Source organism: Lachancea lanzarotensis, scaffold LALA0S01, assembly GCF_000938715.1.
Source record: "Lachancea lanzarotensis genome assembly LALA0, scaffold LALA0S01, whole genome shotgun sequence".
Taxonomy (NCBI): Eukaryota; Fungi; Ascomycota; class Saccharomycetes; order Saccharomycetales; family Saccharomycetaceae; genus Lachancea; species Lachancea lanzarotensis.
The window spans coordinates 1,390,313-1,405,237 of record NW_019212879.1 but is presented as its reverse complement, the minus strand read 5'-3'; the positions used below and the strand labels follow the sequence as shown (position 1 = coordinate 1,405,237).

At 44.4% G+C, this 14,925-nt stretch overlaps 9 protein-coding genes and 1 non-coding gene across 10 annotated transcripts; 4 read left to right on the top strand and 6 right to left on the bottom strand.

Moving 5' to 3' along the window:
* Positions 1 to 456: 456 nt before the first annotated feature.
* On the top strand, positions 457 to 1,368 carry STS1 (LALA0S01e14774g1_1; the record flags this gene model as incomplete). Its single annotated transcript, XM_022774783.1, has 1 exon — positions 457 to 1,368. One exon carries the CDS (start codon positions 457 to 459, stop codon positions 1,366 to 1,368), a length of 912 nt encoding a protein of 303 aa, XP_022626846.1.
* A 1,119-nt stretch (positions 1,369 to 2,487) lies between these two features.
* On the top strand, positions 2,488 to 2,960 carry RCF3 (LALA0S01e14752g1_1; the record flags this gene model as incomplete). Its single annotated transcript, XM_022774782.1, has 2 exons — positions 2,488 to 2,547; positions 2,664 to 2,960. The coding sequence occupies 2 exons, from the start codon at positions 2,488 to 2,490 to the stop codon at positions 2,958 to 2,960; spliced, it is 357 nt and encodes a 118-aa protein (XP_022626845.1).
* A 72-nt stretch (positions 2,961 to 3,032) lies between these two features.
* On the bottom strand, positions 3,033 to 4,616 carry MTC4 (LALA0S01e14730g1_1; the record flags this gene model as incomplete). Its single annotated transcript, XM_022774781.1, has 1 exon — positions 3,033 to 4,616. One exon carries the CDS (start codon positions 4,614 to 4,616, stop codon positions 3,033 to 3,035), a length of 1,584 nt encoding a protein of 527 aa, XP_022626844.1.
* Positions 4,617 to 5,551: 935 nt separating this feature from the next.
* On the top strand, positions 5,552 to 6,064 carry TRS20 (LALA0S01e14708g1_1; the record flags this gene model as incomplete). The annotated part of the gene is made up of 1 exon (XM_022774780.1): positions 5,552 to 6,064. One exon carries the CDS (start codon positions 5,552 to 5,554, stop codon positions 6,062 to 6,064), a length of 513 nt encoding a protein of 170 aa, XP_022626843.1.
* Positions 6,065 to 6,223: 159 nt separating this feature from the next.
* DSN1 (LALA0S01e14686g1_1) lies at positions 6,224 to 7,882 on the bottom strand (the record flags this gene model as incomplete). The annotated part of the gene is made up of 1 exon (XM_022774779.1): positions 6,224 to 7,882. One exon carries the CDS (start codon positions 7,880 to 7,882, stop codon positions 6,224 to 6,226), a length of 1,659 nt encoding a protein of 552 aa, XP_022626842.1.
* Positions 7,883 to 8,275: 393 nt separating this feature from the next.
* SRB6 (LALA0S01e14664g1_1) lies at positions 8,276 to 8,638 on the bottom strand (the record flags this gene model as incomplete). Its single annotated transcript, XM_022774778.1, has 1 exon — positions 8,276 to 8,638. The coding sequence occupies one exon, from the start codon at positions 8,636 to 8,638 to the stop codon at positions 8,276 to 8,278; it is 363 nt and encodes a 120-aa protein (XP_022626841.1).
* A 196-nt stretch (positions 8,639 to 8,834) lies between these two features.
* Positions 8,835 to 9,305, bottom strand: DUT1 (LALA0S01e14642g1_1; the record flags this gene model as incomplete). The annotated part of the gene is made up of 1 exon (XM_022774777.1): positions 8,835 to 9,305. The coding sequence occupies one exon, from the start codon at positions 9,303 to 9,305 to the stop codon at positions 8,835 to 8,837; it is 471 nt and encodes a 156-aa protein (XP_022626840.1).
* A 402-nt stretch (positions 9,306 to 9,707) lies between these two features.
* On the top strand, positions 9,708 to 9,778 carry LALA0_S01e14620r. The gene has a single exon. It is a non-coding gene; the product is annotated as a tRNA-Gly (tRNA).
* Positions 9,779 to 9,839: 61 nt separating this feature from the next.
* Positions 9,840 to 11,045, bottom strand: LALA0_S01e14598g (LALA0S01e14598g1_1; the record flags this gene model as incomplete). Its single annotated transcript, XM_022774775.1, has 1 exon — positions 9,840 to 11,045. One exon carries the CDS (start codon positions 11,043 to 11,045, stop codon positions 9,840 to 9,842), a length of 1,206 nt encoding a protein of 401 aa, XP_022626839.1.
* A 280-nt stretch (positions 11,046 to 11,325) lies between these two features.
* On the bottom strand, positions 11,326 to 14,880 carry AXL1 (LALA0S01e14576g1_1; the record flags this gene model as incomplete). Its single annotated transcript, XM_022774774.1, has 1 exon — positions 11,326 to 14,880. One exon carries the CDS (start codon positions 14,878 to 14,880, stop codon positions 11,326 to 11,328), a length of 3,555 nt encoding a protein of 1,184 aa, XP_022626838.1.
* Between the last annotated feature and the right edge of the window lie 45 nt (positions 14,881 to 14,925).

Here is a 14,925-nt window from a genome sequence, read left to right as displayed (position 1 = left end):
GGCTTATTTTTCGATGAGACATCAAAGAAAAGCCGTTGTAAGTACGAATAGGAAGTTGACATTGGTGCAAACTATATCTCATCTACGAGTTTTGAAAACTGGAACTATTCACAGCAAAATAACATGCTTCATGCAACCTAAAAAAGAATATGCTTCATACGACGTTCAGAATCATCGCATTTACGAGCGCTTGCGGGCCTTATTATGAATAGCTTTACTAGAGGGCTGATTCCCGCAACAAGCAGCCCACAGATTATTTCGCTTATGTGTGTCGTTGGCATTATCACCAAATCACGTGCACCGTCATCTTCTTAAATACGTTCAAAATGATACAAAAGACATCACTATTCACGAAAGAAAATTTGAAAAAGTCTCTAACACATACAAATTGTAACCTTCAGATGAGTTCCTTAACCTGAACTACTACCTAAAACTATACACCTAAAACAAGCCCAAATGAGTCAATCCATGGGATTTAGCTGGGGTTTCAAACCTGCGAGTGAAAACTGCGGGTCCAACACTACTTCTGCATGTAAAATCACGAAACCGCGGGTGAAACGGCGGTTCACAAGCGACGAAACCGTTCAAACTAGCGCAACGACTGTTCCCGTTACTCATCGTCCAACAAGGACCATGGCGAAGCGGAAAACAGCTGTTTCTGGAATCCAAGGCCAACCTTTGCCTCTGGCTAGAGCTGTGGAGCTCATGGACCGGAGCTTGCTGCAATCTACGCTTCTGGAACTGGTAAAATTGCATCCCGAAATCCAGAGCACTTTCATGGCTCTGCAACCACCTTCACGCACGGTAGACCAGTACGAAACGATCTTGCGAGCCAAGCTCGAACAGGTTTACCGCAATCTGCCCTATTCGAGACTGCGAGATTCATCATTAAACGAGGAAAATGAGGGACTCAGCGATTACGCTTTTGTGAGGGTCAAGTCTCACGTATTGGAGTTTCTCAACTGTCTGGTGGACTGTGTGCTGGAAAGCATACCACCACAAAGCCAATCTGCATTGCATTCTCTCAGAGTTCTAGACGCCGCCACAAAACTGCTTGGCCAGGTACCTCGGTTCGCCACTGCCAGTAACAACTACTACAAAAACATTTGCTACGAACAAATGGCCGAAATTTGGTGCACCGTAATACGTCAAGTGACTGAGGACCTTTCTTTCATTGCATCCGCATCCGGGGTCGAGGAATGGCTACAGATACTGGGGAATCATAACGACCAATCGCATGGTCGACTTCATAAACCCCTTCAACTTCTTCAGGCCCTTCAGAACCCATTAGATCCTTCTCAAACACAGTCGTCATCATCTTTTTCTCAAGACCAGCAACCATCCAACCTATGGAATAATTTGGTGTGAGCTGTTTTAGCAAGAAGGGGCTTTCGAAGTATGTATGCAAGGTAAATAAGATAACGAAATGTTCACTGGTGAAAAATAGCTTATTGAAAAGTGGTTGCGATGGATTGGTGCAGACGGTGCAGGTTAGTCCCTAGGAACCATTCTAATCAACATCTGCCACTGGTCACGTGACAGTTAAAATTACTCCGACTCCATCTTTTCCAACCATTTGACACCCCGAATTTTATCAAATACATACTTTTCGTACTTAAAATGGGACATTTGGTCTTGCTCTTAATTCTTCAATCTTCTGTCGTTAATTTTAGGGAGAGAACTGAAGTAATAGCCAAACTTGTTGTCCCATAATTTATGGTCAAGCTTCGAATATTTCAGCCTTTACAGAAATACATAAGTTACAATATCACGAATGCTTGCGATAAATTATCCATCTTTCTTGGAATGATTCCGCTTCCTTTTTTTACGCTAAAGCACTGTCTTTTATATCTGCTAGTACTCGATAGCGTGTAATAATGGTCTTTCAAAGCCTTTTTTGGTGTGCCAAAACTTCACACTGCCTATTTCCCTACAATTTCACCAGCGACATTGATGGCAATGACACACTAGTTCAAAGTGATCGAAATAATCGAAAACGTAATTCGAAAGTCATCTCGACCTGGATGCGTCCCTGCTCGGAATGAACCAAAGCATCATAAGACGTCCTGTATATCCATTCGCGTATCGCAAGTAGCGAAATAAATTAGCCCCCCATCAACGATTTACCAGAATTGCACGAGTTTTTCACGATTGTTTCCACAAACTTTTCCATGATAATCAATCACAACAAATAGCACATCAGTAGATTGATAATGACCAGTATTCAGTCAAAATGACGCATCTGGTATTACTCCAATACCGTTATAGGTCGAAATCACGTCGATCACGGTGATAGTACGTCATCCGTCGACAATTGGCAATCATCTTTAACGTCAACACTAATTTAGGACCGATAGATTAACAGACTGGAAGCTGAATTACTGCAAGTCCGATGGTAGGGACCCCACAAGCCGTTCAGGATTTGCACTCAGCACTCTTTGACTGTGGGCAAAAACGTCTAAGGCACACATCTCTTCTTTAAGCGCAATGGGAGGTGTCCAGCCCGTTCATTACGATCCGGAAACTGTCAAAGAGCTGACCCATGAGGTAAGTTGAAAAAGCGGACACGACTAATCCTGAAAGCAGCACAACGCCATGCTTGTCCTTGTTTTGTTCTTTCTCTTTTGTCGCATGTATACTAACTAACTTGCGTCTTTGTATAGCTTTTGGTAGCCTCTGGGATTGGCGCCTTGAGAGGCGCCGCTATCGGCATCACTACTGCGCTATTGATGAGGAGATTTTCCACTGTGTATAGAACTGTCAGAACCCAGGTCAGGGTTTTCTATCACATTTCCTGGATTTCCATGGGAGCAGTTTTTTACGCTGACAGGCAGCTCATTAAATTCCAGAACCGATACCATGAAAAAGAAGCCAAGAGAAGGTCGAGGATACTTGATGAAGCAGCCGACAGAGGAATTTTCCTGGAAGAAGACGTTACGGTGTCCAGCACCACGTCGTAAATGAAGAACCCACTTTAAAATTCATCAATTAATCGCTGGCGTTGGCGTATAAGATATAGAGCTTTGTACTCTTCACCACGCTACCGAACTGGCGATCTTGTATAATGTCAATATTACGTATTTCACACTCTTCAGTACCGTAAAACAGAACCAGATAGTCCAAAATACCAAAACAATAAACACTTCCAAGGCTCGATACAAAAAGGTTTTTAGCGGCTCCTTGTTCATGCGCCTTAGCGTGCCGAATCTGTCGATTTTTTCTTGCAATTTTTTGAGTCTCAGTGTCAATGTGGTGTTGATGTCACTTAGGACCCGGTCGCTTGAAGAGAGAAGACTTTCCACGCGAATCGAATAGTCGTTGAGTAACTTTGATTTCCAAATATCACAAGTTTTCAATACTCCAACCAGTTCACCTTGAAAATCGTCCAGTGCTTTCTCAACAGGCTCGCAAAACTTATTTGGGTCTTCAAAAGTGATCAATTCATCTTTTTTGGCACGGCGTGTTCGCAAGGTGTAGAGTGTGTCTTGCCGATTATGCATTACGTTCCAAGCGCAGCTCAGATACTTGAGGTCGTTGCATTGACTTTCGAGAAGGGTATTTTCTTTCGGAGTGGGCCTGAACGGACTCTTTAGCTCCAAAAACTCATACGGGGCCTGGTTGGACTCCGAACCTGCCGTGCTCGATGTATCAACATTGGATAGCCGTTTGAGACTTCGTATTTGGACATCGGAGGCATTGCGATGGTGGTAGGAAGGCCGTGTTGGCGGGGTGAGCGATAGTTGCTCATGACTTGCGTATCCCCTTCCATGTAAAGCACGGTCTTCAAAAAGATAGTGCGCACCAATGCCCTTTCCATGAAATTCCGGACGAGGCAACATTTTGTTTTTGGGTAATGCTTTGTCCCAAGAGCGTGCCGGTTGATCCGGTTCTTTTTGATCCACGCTCTCTATCGAAATCGAGGGCAATTCTAAGCCTGAAGCTGACACCGAAGCCATTGTTAGAGGTCCAGACTGAATTTCACCTGGTGTCACGCTGGTGTAGTCCTTGTAAAAATGGCCAGGGGAAGAATGAGAAGTGGAATGCGATCCTTTATCGTGACCTTTAGCAAACCATCGTTTACCATTTGGCCTGCGTAGATGCTCCCAATTGGTCATTCTCCAAGAGAGATCACCAGATTTTTCACTCACATCGACAAACCATGGAAAATTCCGTTCCGGTTGGTTGGAAAAGTCACGAATGGCTAAGATTGGAGGTTTCAAAAAGGCAACTTCATTACGCAGTTGATGATGTTGCTTCTTTTTAGCCTTACGATTTCGAATTACCTGTAGTGGATTGTATACCCCTTCCACGCCCTGATAAACGCCCCCTGTGCTATTCCCACTTTCCACTTCCTCCTCCATCAAATGGTAAAAAAAATGAATGTAAGAACGTACCCTATCAGCACGCACTCTACCACCTTTGGAGACATTTTGTACAGAGTGTTTGTGCTGGCTTTCGGCACTATTCCCGGCTTTTGCCAGCAATTCATTTTCAACGTTAAGGTCCTCCAACAAGCTGGATTTTGCGTCCATCAGAAACTTTGCCGTTTCCACAAGTCTCCCAGTACTGAAATGACTGGAGTCATGATTGTTCGTAGTGCTTTTGGAGACTTCCATACGCTATAATGAGGCATATGAGGCATTGTGGGGAACCTGTGAGCGATTCGTTAAGCCGACCGTTAAGCCTTAGCATCTTAATAAGTGCATTGAAGAGTTAAAGGCCCCGAGTACAGGTACGAACACGAGTACACACAGAAAGCATTTTGAATCTGCGAAGTGTGATCAACCAAGCTTTCAACGCGTAGCGTCGACAAAGTTGAAACGATGGTAAGGTGCTAAGGAATGATCGCAACGGATTGTGCCGATGCTGAAATTTCTTATTATTTTTGTCACTTTCTGATACTCCCCTGGCCAGTGGAGTAAACACTCAACTTGGAGATCAGACGCAGAAATACCGTGTTTTCAACATTTGGAATTCCACGCCCACGATTTTCCATCTTCTATTCGAGATTTATGAGGAAGATGTCGATGTCATCAGTTGTCAAATTTATTTCGCCTATTTCAGAATACAGAATCCGCCGAAATCAAACATGAGGCATCAATAAGGCCGCTGCAGCTAGTTCCAGTACGTCTTAATGGTATAATTTACATATTTGATCCGAAACTTGTGTACTAAGATCAAAAAAATGTAGATAGCCAATAAGTTGTGCAATTCTTGTCCTAAAAACACAGTTTTAACGGGAAAATCGCCTTCTGACCATCCCTGAAAGCCGCTGAAATTACAGTTAAATAAGCATCACAATCAAGTATACAAATAAAGATATAGAGTCTCGATTGTTATGGCAAAAGAGATGTCAGCGGTTGAGAATTTCCGAAAGTACGTGCGTATTTCGTCATTTATATATACATTTCGATCGAGGTCTGTAACTCAGTACGAAACACATATGAAAATCAAGATCCTATCTAGGCTCTAAATACAGTAAGCTCATCTCACCAGAAAGTTTCAACGACACAGCGATTAAGCTCCCTGTAGTGAGTCCCTTTCTTCCCAAATGCCTTGCTATTTTGCCATTATTGGTGCTAAAGACAATCCTATATACGAAGCGGAATTTACTAATCCTCACTTGAATCAATTTCCTCCGGAACTCAAGGAACTCAACCCATTTATACTGCATGCGTCGTTGGATATCTTAGAAGACCTGCAATGGCAAACACATCCCCAATCGGGGGCACATTCGGGAACGAATAGTGGGTTTCTGCGATCCAGACACTCATCGAGTAATAGTAACTGCTACTTGGGTAAAATTGACCATTTTTACGGCTTGGCCATCACCGGTTATCTCTCATATGGTAATATGAAATTTGTCATGGTTCACAGCGGAAATGCTAACAATGGGTCGCCTGTAGTGGTTGACGATGTTTCGGTGAAAAGCTTTTATCAAGAAGTGCATGAGCTGTACGTTAAGACTCTAATGAACCCATTCTACACCCTAAATGAACCCATCACAAGTCCTGTCTTCGATGGACGAGTGCGAGCACTGGCCAAAAAACTTTTGACGAAGTAAAAAGGGGATAATGGCTACGATACGGCGTTGAAGGAGTGCTTTCCACCTTGAAAAAAAATCACATTAGTATTATTAAAAATTGTTACACGGTCAAGTTTCGAAGCCTGAAACATTCATTATATTGTCGTGCCACTGGTTCCGTAACAGCGATTACCTGTCTCACGTCTTTGATGGTGCTAGTAGCCTGCTGAGGCCCAGAAGCAGGTCCTTGGTGTCATTGGTTAGCTGCTGTGCTATCACAGGAGTGGCAAAGACGTTTTCATTGATGTACTGAGTCAGATCCCTCAATTTTCGCTGCGAAGTTTCCGACAAAAGCTTCGAATTTGAGTGCAAAACATGAGATATTGAATACAGACGCTCCATTCGCATGCGCAGTTCGCGCTCCAACTTTGGGGTTGGGTCCAATGAGGCATCACTCAACGGTTGTTGCTGTAGCTCCTCTCGCAGTTTCTCGAGATTTCTTTTGAAATGCTCACATTCTGTGGTTTTATCCGGCTCGTCCAGTTCATGAATCCATCTTTTGATTTCGTCGTCTAGTGTATCGATCTGCTTTTGTAGAACCTCCAAATTTTTAGCATTTTGTATATTTTTCTCGTTTGGCAACTTGAGAAGCTGTTTCAGGGTCTTTCGTTTGGTCTTCTTTCGAGCCCTTTGACCGCTGCCGACGTCATCATCATCTTCGTCGTCGTCGAAAAGCGCTCGAAGTTCCGTATCCTCTTCTTGATACCGCGAATTCTCTTCTGCAGCGCTTTCTGTTGATTCTTCAACGTCCCAGTTAATGTCCAAATTTCCTTTTCGCAGATCATCCACGATCTCCTTTATGATGACCAAGGCAATTCTTTTTGGATCCACATATGACTCGCCCTGTATAGTTGATTTTTGCAGACTTCCTGAGTGCTCTCTCGTTTCCCATTTTCGCAAGCAACGAATGAAACACCAGCTGAAAAGCTGTCGTATTTGCAAATCTTGACCAAATGATGTGTTTGCAATGTGTCTGTAGAAATCGTGTTCCGGGACGTCCTTATGAGGAGAAATGATGTGACTATTGTCCTGTATGGACAGCATCGACAATCTGCGGCCCCTTTGCGCCAGCAGCGACTTACGTTTCTCCCTTCGTTGTTGGCTTCGCTGAGCGACATTACGTTGCATGTCGTTGTAGTAGTTGTATCCCGAGTAATTCGGGTAAAGCGGCGGTGGAGGCATCAGTTGGCTATTTTGTGGCGGAAGAGGGGGAAGAAAGGGTTGTGTAGAGGTGTTAGGGTAGCCCTGCGACGAGCTTACGAATTGTGGCATATTTTCTTGATCGGAAGCATGTACTGGAGACGCAGGTACCGGGTGTACCATGGGCGGCGCATAGGGATAATAGTACATATATGGCATGTATGGTGGTGCTTGTAACGGCATCATTGACTGTTGCTGCTGACGTTGAGAGTCTTGTGACGAAATTTGGCGCTGCGAACTGCGTGCCTGACGATCAAAATTCGCTGACGAGTTGAAGTTATCCATCCAACGTGCATTCTGCAGCTCTTGAATATTATCTAGTCTTTCGCCCAAACTTGCCGTTCCGGCATTATGTCGATGTTTATGACGTTTGAATCTGAACTCATCATCTCTCTCAAAACTGGAATGCTGAGGTCCTGGTTGAAACTCGTCCAATTCTTCACCAACATCATATTCCGCCTCCTGCGACATAACTACTCCATTGCGTGGTTTGAGCTCATCTGGAAACGGGAGTGTTTGCATCTTCAAGCCATGTCTTCGCTGTTGGGAGCTTTTTTGGCTCTGCGGCGAAAACGACTGCCGCTTTTCCGCGTTCATTGAACGACGCCGAAGTTCTTAGCTCTTGTTGAATCTCGCAGATCACTTTGCAACGTTCGCGAGAGTCGTGTCGAGGAGCTATGTGTGCGTGTGGTTTGAAAGTAAACAAATGTGACTTCCAATTTCGTGAAATTTGTGATTCCAGAGGTCACGCAGATATCACGCCGTTATCATGCTATAAGCGCGTGACCAAAGAAGCTGTTTAAAGGTAAAGAAACGCTTTTCCTTGTAGAGAGGCTATTCACCCAGTTCGATAGTATCAGTGGATGGGGTTTTTTTTGGCTTTGGAAATTTGACAAATTTCACCAAATACGGATCTTCTAGCGGTTTCTCGCTCTGTCTTTCTTTTCTCTCTCTATTTTCCGTCGTTCACGTTCCCGTTCTCTACCAGCCTCATATTTTCCCCAAGACAGCTTTTGACCATTCTTCCAAAAGGTCAGCGCACTTGGCCATTTCCAATTCCTGTTGTGAATCCGCCTTTTCGTCTGGAATCTGTGTCAAGACCCATTTCTCGCGTATATTGCGCGTCATCACCATAAGATCCTGAATCCCGCGTATCAATTGCGCGGTCTGTCCACTCACCATCATAAGACCACCAGTAGAAGTCTTTGACGTGGATTCGGGAAGCTCCTGTGCTCCATGTTCTTCGTCATCTTTCTCTGTGGAGATCGACGCATATCTGATCAAATTCGTCAGAGAATGCGACAATGTTTCCGTTGTGCGGTTCAGCTGCTCAAGAAGACCCTTGTCACTCATTGAGACAGCCCCTTTGTCGATGCGGTCAGTGATTGTTGGTGGTAGAACGTAGTAATAGTTGTAGTGTGATGTGTTGAGAATCTTATTGAAATGAGCCTGAGTTGAGAAGCATCCGTGAATAGTGACGTATTCGGAGCTCAGTTCCCACCTATCGCTGCTGATGCTACTTAATGTACAATATAAGTGTCTTTAGAGACTAGTTACCCGTGCTGCCAAAACCACCGGCACCTCTAGTACTTTCTTCGAGCGATTCAACCACGACCACTTCGGCATCATCCACAATGCGTTCCAGGATCAGTTGCGCAACACGGTCGCCCTTTTGAACTGAAAAATCTTTGTCTGAATGATTGAAGAGCACGATTTTCACTTCACCGGTGTAATCGCGATCCACAACACCGGCTCCCGTGTTTATTCCGTTTTTCACGGCCAATCCTGATCTGGGGGCAATTCTACCATATGTACCGACAGGAACCGTGAATGACACATCTGTAGAAACCATGCCCTGGCCTCTGCTAGGAATAGTAGTCTCTTTGGAAGCGTAGATATCGTAGCCCGCTGCAAAGATGGATCCTTTAGTTGGTGCCGTGGCGTCTTTGGAGCGAAGCTGAACTCTCAATGAAGTGTTCAGCTTCTGTTGTTTCGTGCTAGGTTCCTCTGAGATACTCATATTCTGAACTGATTGATGCCTATAGACAATTCAAATAAGTGAAAGCTGTGTTTTGAAAGACTGTCGAAGAGATTGTAGTAAATCATTGGTGGAAGCTTACTCTATATCATGTTGTAATAAATAGCTATAGGACTGCGACGCGTTAAGTAATTTCAAAAAAAAATATTAAATATATCTTTACGCGTCGCGTTGCTCGAAAATAGTAGAGCAGTCAATATGGTCTAGGCCCACAAGATTATGGTTGTCAGAAAAAACCCTTTCAGTTAGCAGTTGGATCAATCCGATGGTCATTTTCCTTTGGAACCATGCCGTCTTCTCCCAAACGCTCAGTTTGATTCGTCGTGTAGTCGTGCTCGCCCGAGGTATGCTGGCACACTAAACACTTCGAGACCTTCATCACAAGCGCAAGTGGTTTAGTGGTAAAATCCAACGTTGCCATCGTTGGGCCCCCGGTTCGATTCCGGGCTTGCGCATTCTTTTTATTGGCATTCTTGTCGAATATTGCATTTGAGGAGCTGATCCTCTACTTTTGTATTAAAACCAGCATAATTTGGTGTTGTTTACCCAGAGTATGTTCTCAGCTTTCACGTTTGCAACTCTGATGGCACTTAGGGAAGGGTTTTCCTGATACAAATTAGAAGGTTTTTCCACTTTTTGCAAAAACGTCATAAAAGAATTGCTCCAGTCTTGCTGCCCCAGTTCGGTATCCCAAAACTGCAGAAACTCTACCCCGTGTTTCTGGGCTTCTTGGACAGCGCGAGCTATTAGTTTCTTCAAATTCAATTCCTTTTCAGCCGCCGTTTCTCCACTGTTATGCAAATTCAAAATGTACAGGGATCTCTGATGAGGCCAGTAATTCAAATGCCATATAATATGGCTCCCATTTTCTAGTGAGTAACCAAACTGCACCTGGCTGTCTGGGTCCAAAAACTTTTTTTGAAACAAGGACCTTTCGTGGAACAACTTGTAGATGTCTTTGGAAGGCTCCAATGTGAACACAAAAGATTCTGGGTGGTCGGAATGCGCTTTTTGCACATCCCCGATAAATGCTTGTCTTTCTAGTTCTATCAAATCGTCCCCACAGTCGTAACCCAAGTGGGAGCCATCTTTGTTGTCGAGGCTGTCGCCACCGCAATACGCCTCCAGAACTTCGTCCAGCTTCTCAACCGTGTGCAAAGGCGCGGGACGTGAAACGTAGCCAAATTTGCTGTAATATTCACCCACTTCACTGAAAAGAAAGATGACAATGTTTTGCAACAAATCAGGCGCGTCTGGAGCGCTGGAAATGCCATCGTAATATTCGTTGAGTCGAATCATCATTTCAGCAGCATATTTCCGGCCTCGGTATTCCGGAATTGTGAAAACGCCTCCAATACATGCCGAAAGCACAGGTCTCATGGCGCCCTGCGACTTTGGCGTTACTGCCCATCCTACACGATTCAGCGTTTCGCAACTGGAAACGATCTGGGATGTCTTTGAAGTGTGCGGCAAGCCCAGGTCTTTCAACACGAAGTACTTAATTCCAAGGTACTGGCTAGCTTCAGGGAATCTATTTTGCATTTCCAAAGACCCATCCGCACTTGAAATATCACACGTACCTAAGATATGTTCCCTCTCAACGTAATCCTTCATAGTCATGAACTCCGGTTTCCATGTCTTCCCATTTTGCAGATGCGTAAACCTTATCACTTCAGGATCCACAACTGGCTCGAACACCAGGTTTCTATTTTCCAAAAGCATCTTTTCCCGTAGAATTGAAAGCACGAACGATGGAAGCCAAACCACTACCTGATCTATCAAAGAGTTTCGCACAAGTCTTGAAGTTGAAATGGATATCTCGAAACCTATAGGGCTTTTATAGTTATCGGTCTCGAATGAACTGTACTGCTACTTTTACAGGATGGTCTCAGCCTCTAACGATTGTATCAATGTTTCGCGTTTATTTTAGGGAAATGAGTCACATCCTTGCACGTACGACATGAGCAGCCAGCGTCACAATCTAATAATATGATACCACCAATTACTTGGTGTCGGTCAAGAGCGATCTACGAAATTCGTTAAAATCAGTGATCTGTACCAGTGGGACAGCAGCGATAACCTTTCCATTCATTCCATTCAGTGAGTTTAGTTCACCAACACTGCTCTTGGATCTCATGGAGGACACCAATGTCTTGAATACTTCTTTCAGCGCAAGGTTACAGACTTTCAACGTCTCACCGTTGGATATGAAGTGCTTCAGAAGGTCTTTAAGCAACCGCTGCTGATTGCCCTGCGACGCTTCGACGATTCTCTCTAGCTCCGATTTTGGAATACGTAGTCCCTTGACCTTTAAGTAGCCCTCGACCTGCAGATACAGCCGTTTTTGCGAAATCTGTTGTGCACACATTGGGCTCTCAACCATGATCGAGAGTTTGCTTCTTGTGCTTGAATATATCGATATCTTCTCACGGAAGAAGCTTGTGTATTGCTTTAAAGTAAGCGTTCTCAGCATAGTTGCATCGATGGGCTCGGAATCCATGTCAAAATTGTACCTGCGAGTAGAGATTTGTTGTCTGATGCGTTTGTGCATTCGCATTGAGGAACCCTGTTCTGAAACATTTCCACTCCGCACATTAGCCTCGATTTGACCCATGACGTCAGCCGGCCCAGCCGTACTCTGTAATTTATTGACCGTGTTCCGTTTACACATCATCTCAAATTTGTCCACGTACACTTTTCGAAAATCTTCCTCTGTCATTGTCTCAAGCAACTGAAGCTCCATGTAAGAAAGGTACTCGTCAATTTGGGCCTCCAAGTATTGTGAAGGAGAAACCGACATACAGGTAATATGGATGCCAACAGTCGTAGATAGAAGTCTGAGCCCTCCAAAGATGGCATATCCAATTTGTTTCTTGATGCGCATGTCTGGTACTAAAGTAACGGAAAAAATGTACTCTGTGAGACTTGTGAGAGTGGAAATACGTATGTCTTCACGGTCTCCGGTCTGAATGAAATATACGATGCTATTGTTCGGATCTTCTGACGAGCCTCGGTGTTTGATATAATAGTTAGTTCCGGGGATGAGCGGTCGCGCCACAGGCTCCTTAACAAAGCTCCCAGTTTCAGTCGGAGGGTTTCTTTTTAGCTCAGATTCCAAAAAGTCGTAAATTGAGTCGGCGGAGACAAGATCGCCCTGGATGAATAAATTCAAGTAGATCGATTTCGACAAAAACTCGTTGCAAAAGGTACGGAAAGAAACAATGTCTATTTCCTCGAGCGCTTCAACACGGTCTTCTACCGACCACATACACTCCTCTAACATTATGAGCAGTCCTAGCGTGGCTAGAGCAGCGCAGTTTTCAGAGATAGCATCCTCATATTGCGTCCGGACTGCGACCCTCGCCTTGCGAAACGCAGGTTGCGTTATGCGCTCTTCCACTTTTGCAAGGTCTGCAAGCCGACGAATTATCAGTGTTATTAATGTGAAGACGCCCTCAGGAAACCCTGTAACAGTAAATCCTAGTCGCACATCGCCTTTGTTTGAAGCGAACACCTCGTATGTATACCCTATTTTTTCGGCAGGATAGAGCTCGGCGGAAAGAGATGCTGCCATCAGCTGACCCAGAACCTCAAGATGCATCGTGTTGGAAGGAGACCCTCCAATTTCTTTGCTGATAATCTCGAAACTTACCATCGTCTTGGATCTAAACGATAAATCAAGTTCCTCCTCCTTCACCCACATTTCACAGGTCAAGCTCTTCTTCACTAAACGTGGAGCACTTTGAATTAGGTCTCTTCCGGCCACAAGCGATAAAGAAGCTTCCTGGGCACGAGTAGATGACGCCGCAAGAGCTTTTTTTATCAAATTCAAACTCTTTCCTGCAGAGGGTAGAAAAGCACCATATCGGGGAGCATCATAAAAATAGCCCGGAAGAGGTTCGCCATGACTGGGAATCTCAAACATGTCGATTGAGGTCTTAAAATAATCAAACTCAAAGTAGACATCAGTTTGAGTTAATGAATAGATCGACTTGACGAAAGTCGAGCTTGAATAGTCCCCCAGCATCACTAGTCGCACATTTTGGCGATTCACGAAGTCACTGATAAAATTTTGGAACATGATAGCTTGCCCAGTCCACCAGGTTTTGCTTTCAGTAGATCCCGCAAACTCCTCTATAGGTGACCCTACCCTGTTGCAATCGAGAATTGGCGAACCTTTGAGTAGGCACTCTGGCTTAAGAGCCTCCATATCTAGAAGCATTCTAGTGCTATATTCAGCACAAAGTTCCATGGGAGATACTTCTGTACCTTGGTATAAAAACTTTAAAAGGTCGATGGCATTGAGGTCACTGAGATACTTTGCAAGACTTTCTGTTCGGTCATGAATAAATTGAGGAATGTACTCCTCGAATAGAATCTCCAGAACTGTTGGAATACTTTTCCAGCCCAGCTGTGTGAGTCCCAACTCAAGTGTAAGACCATCCTCATCGGTAGCGAACTCAGACAGTGATGAGGTAGCCGACGTGATGAAATCTTGAAGTCTAAGACGGTGTGCAAAAGATCCTACACTTTCCTCGCCAAAAATATCGCACCAAGCGCGGCTCAAGTGCATCACAGCTGCCGTTGAAAGTCTGGTTGATTTGTGACACACAGGGAAAACAAGCCTAATAATTGGCGATCTCGTAGAGTTTATAACAATAACGTTTGTATCGGAGGTGAAAATATTCAAGTCTCCGTACTTTGGAGCCCATTCCTTTTTGGCAATCTTAGAGCTGGACAATGGTGATTTACTTTGAGAGATCCTAGATCTGGAAGACGAAACAGTTCGCAAATTAGGCCGTAATTGTGAAACTACTGGTTCCCCTCCCACTCCGTCGCTCCCAAAGTATGTTATCAACAGTTTGGTAAGTGCATTCAAAGAGTGAGAACTTCTGATGCATATGGTCATATTCGAAGGCCGATAGGACGTTTTAAATAACGTGGCCAGCGAGTTTTTCACCGGTTTCCGGTGCAGTAGTGGCGCACTTGTGAGTGTTTCGAAGTTTCCGGTGCAAAATCTGCTGAAAGGATGCTTTGTATTGGCTAAAAGGCGGATTGCATGATACATTTCTTTGTTAATAGAAGCCTTATTCACATTATGTTCACTTTCGATAGCATATATTTCTCGATTTATGACCGCATCTGTGAAGATCGGGCTGTTGAACGATGATGCAAAAGCGTCAAGAGCCTTTTCGAAAATCAACTCATCGCGATCATTGATCGCTGGTAGCTCAAAATAAAAAGTGGTATTTTCGCCAGTTGTGTAAGCATTATGGGAACCTCCATTGTGGGCGATCAACTCATGATAATGGTTACCATTAGGATATTTTTTGGAGCCCGAAGCTACCAGGACATGTTCACACAAATGTGCTAACCCAGGAATTTCCGGCGGGTCGTTGTGCGACCCCGTAGCCACGGTTAGACTACATGAAGCCAAAGTGTCAGTAGGACCTGATATCAGCAGAGCCATGAGACCATTCTCAAGCTGGCATATTTTAGTGCTGCGATCAGAACATGAAATGGGCGCGTAGAACGGTACCTCAAAGTTTGTCACCATGTCGCAACATGCAACGAGGATAGACTGGGGATACCTATCATTCTG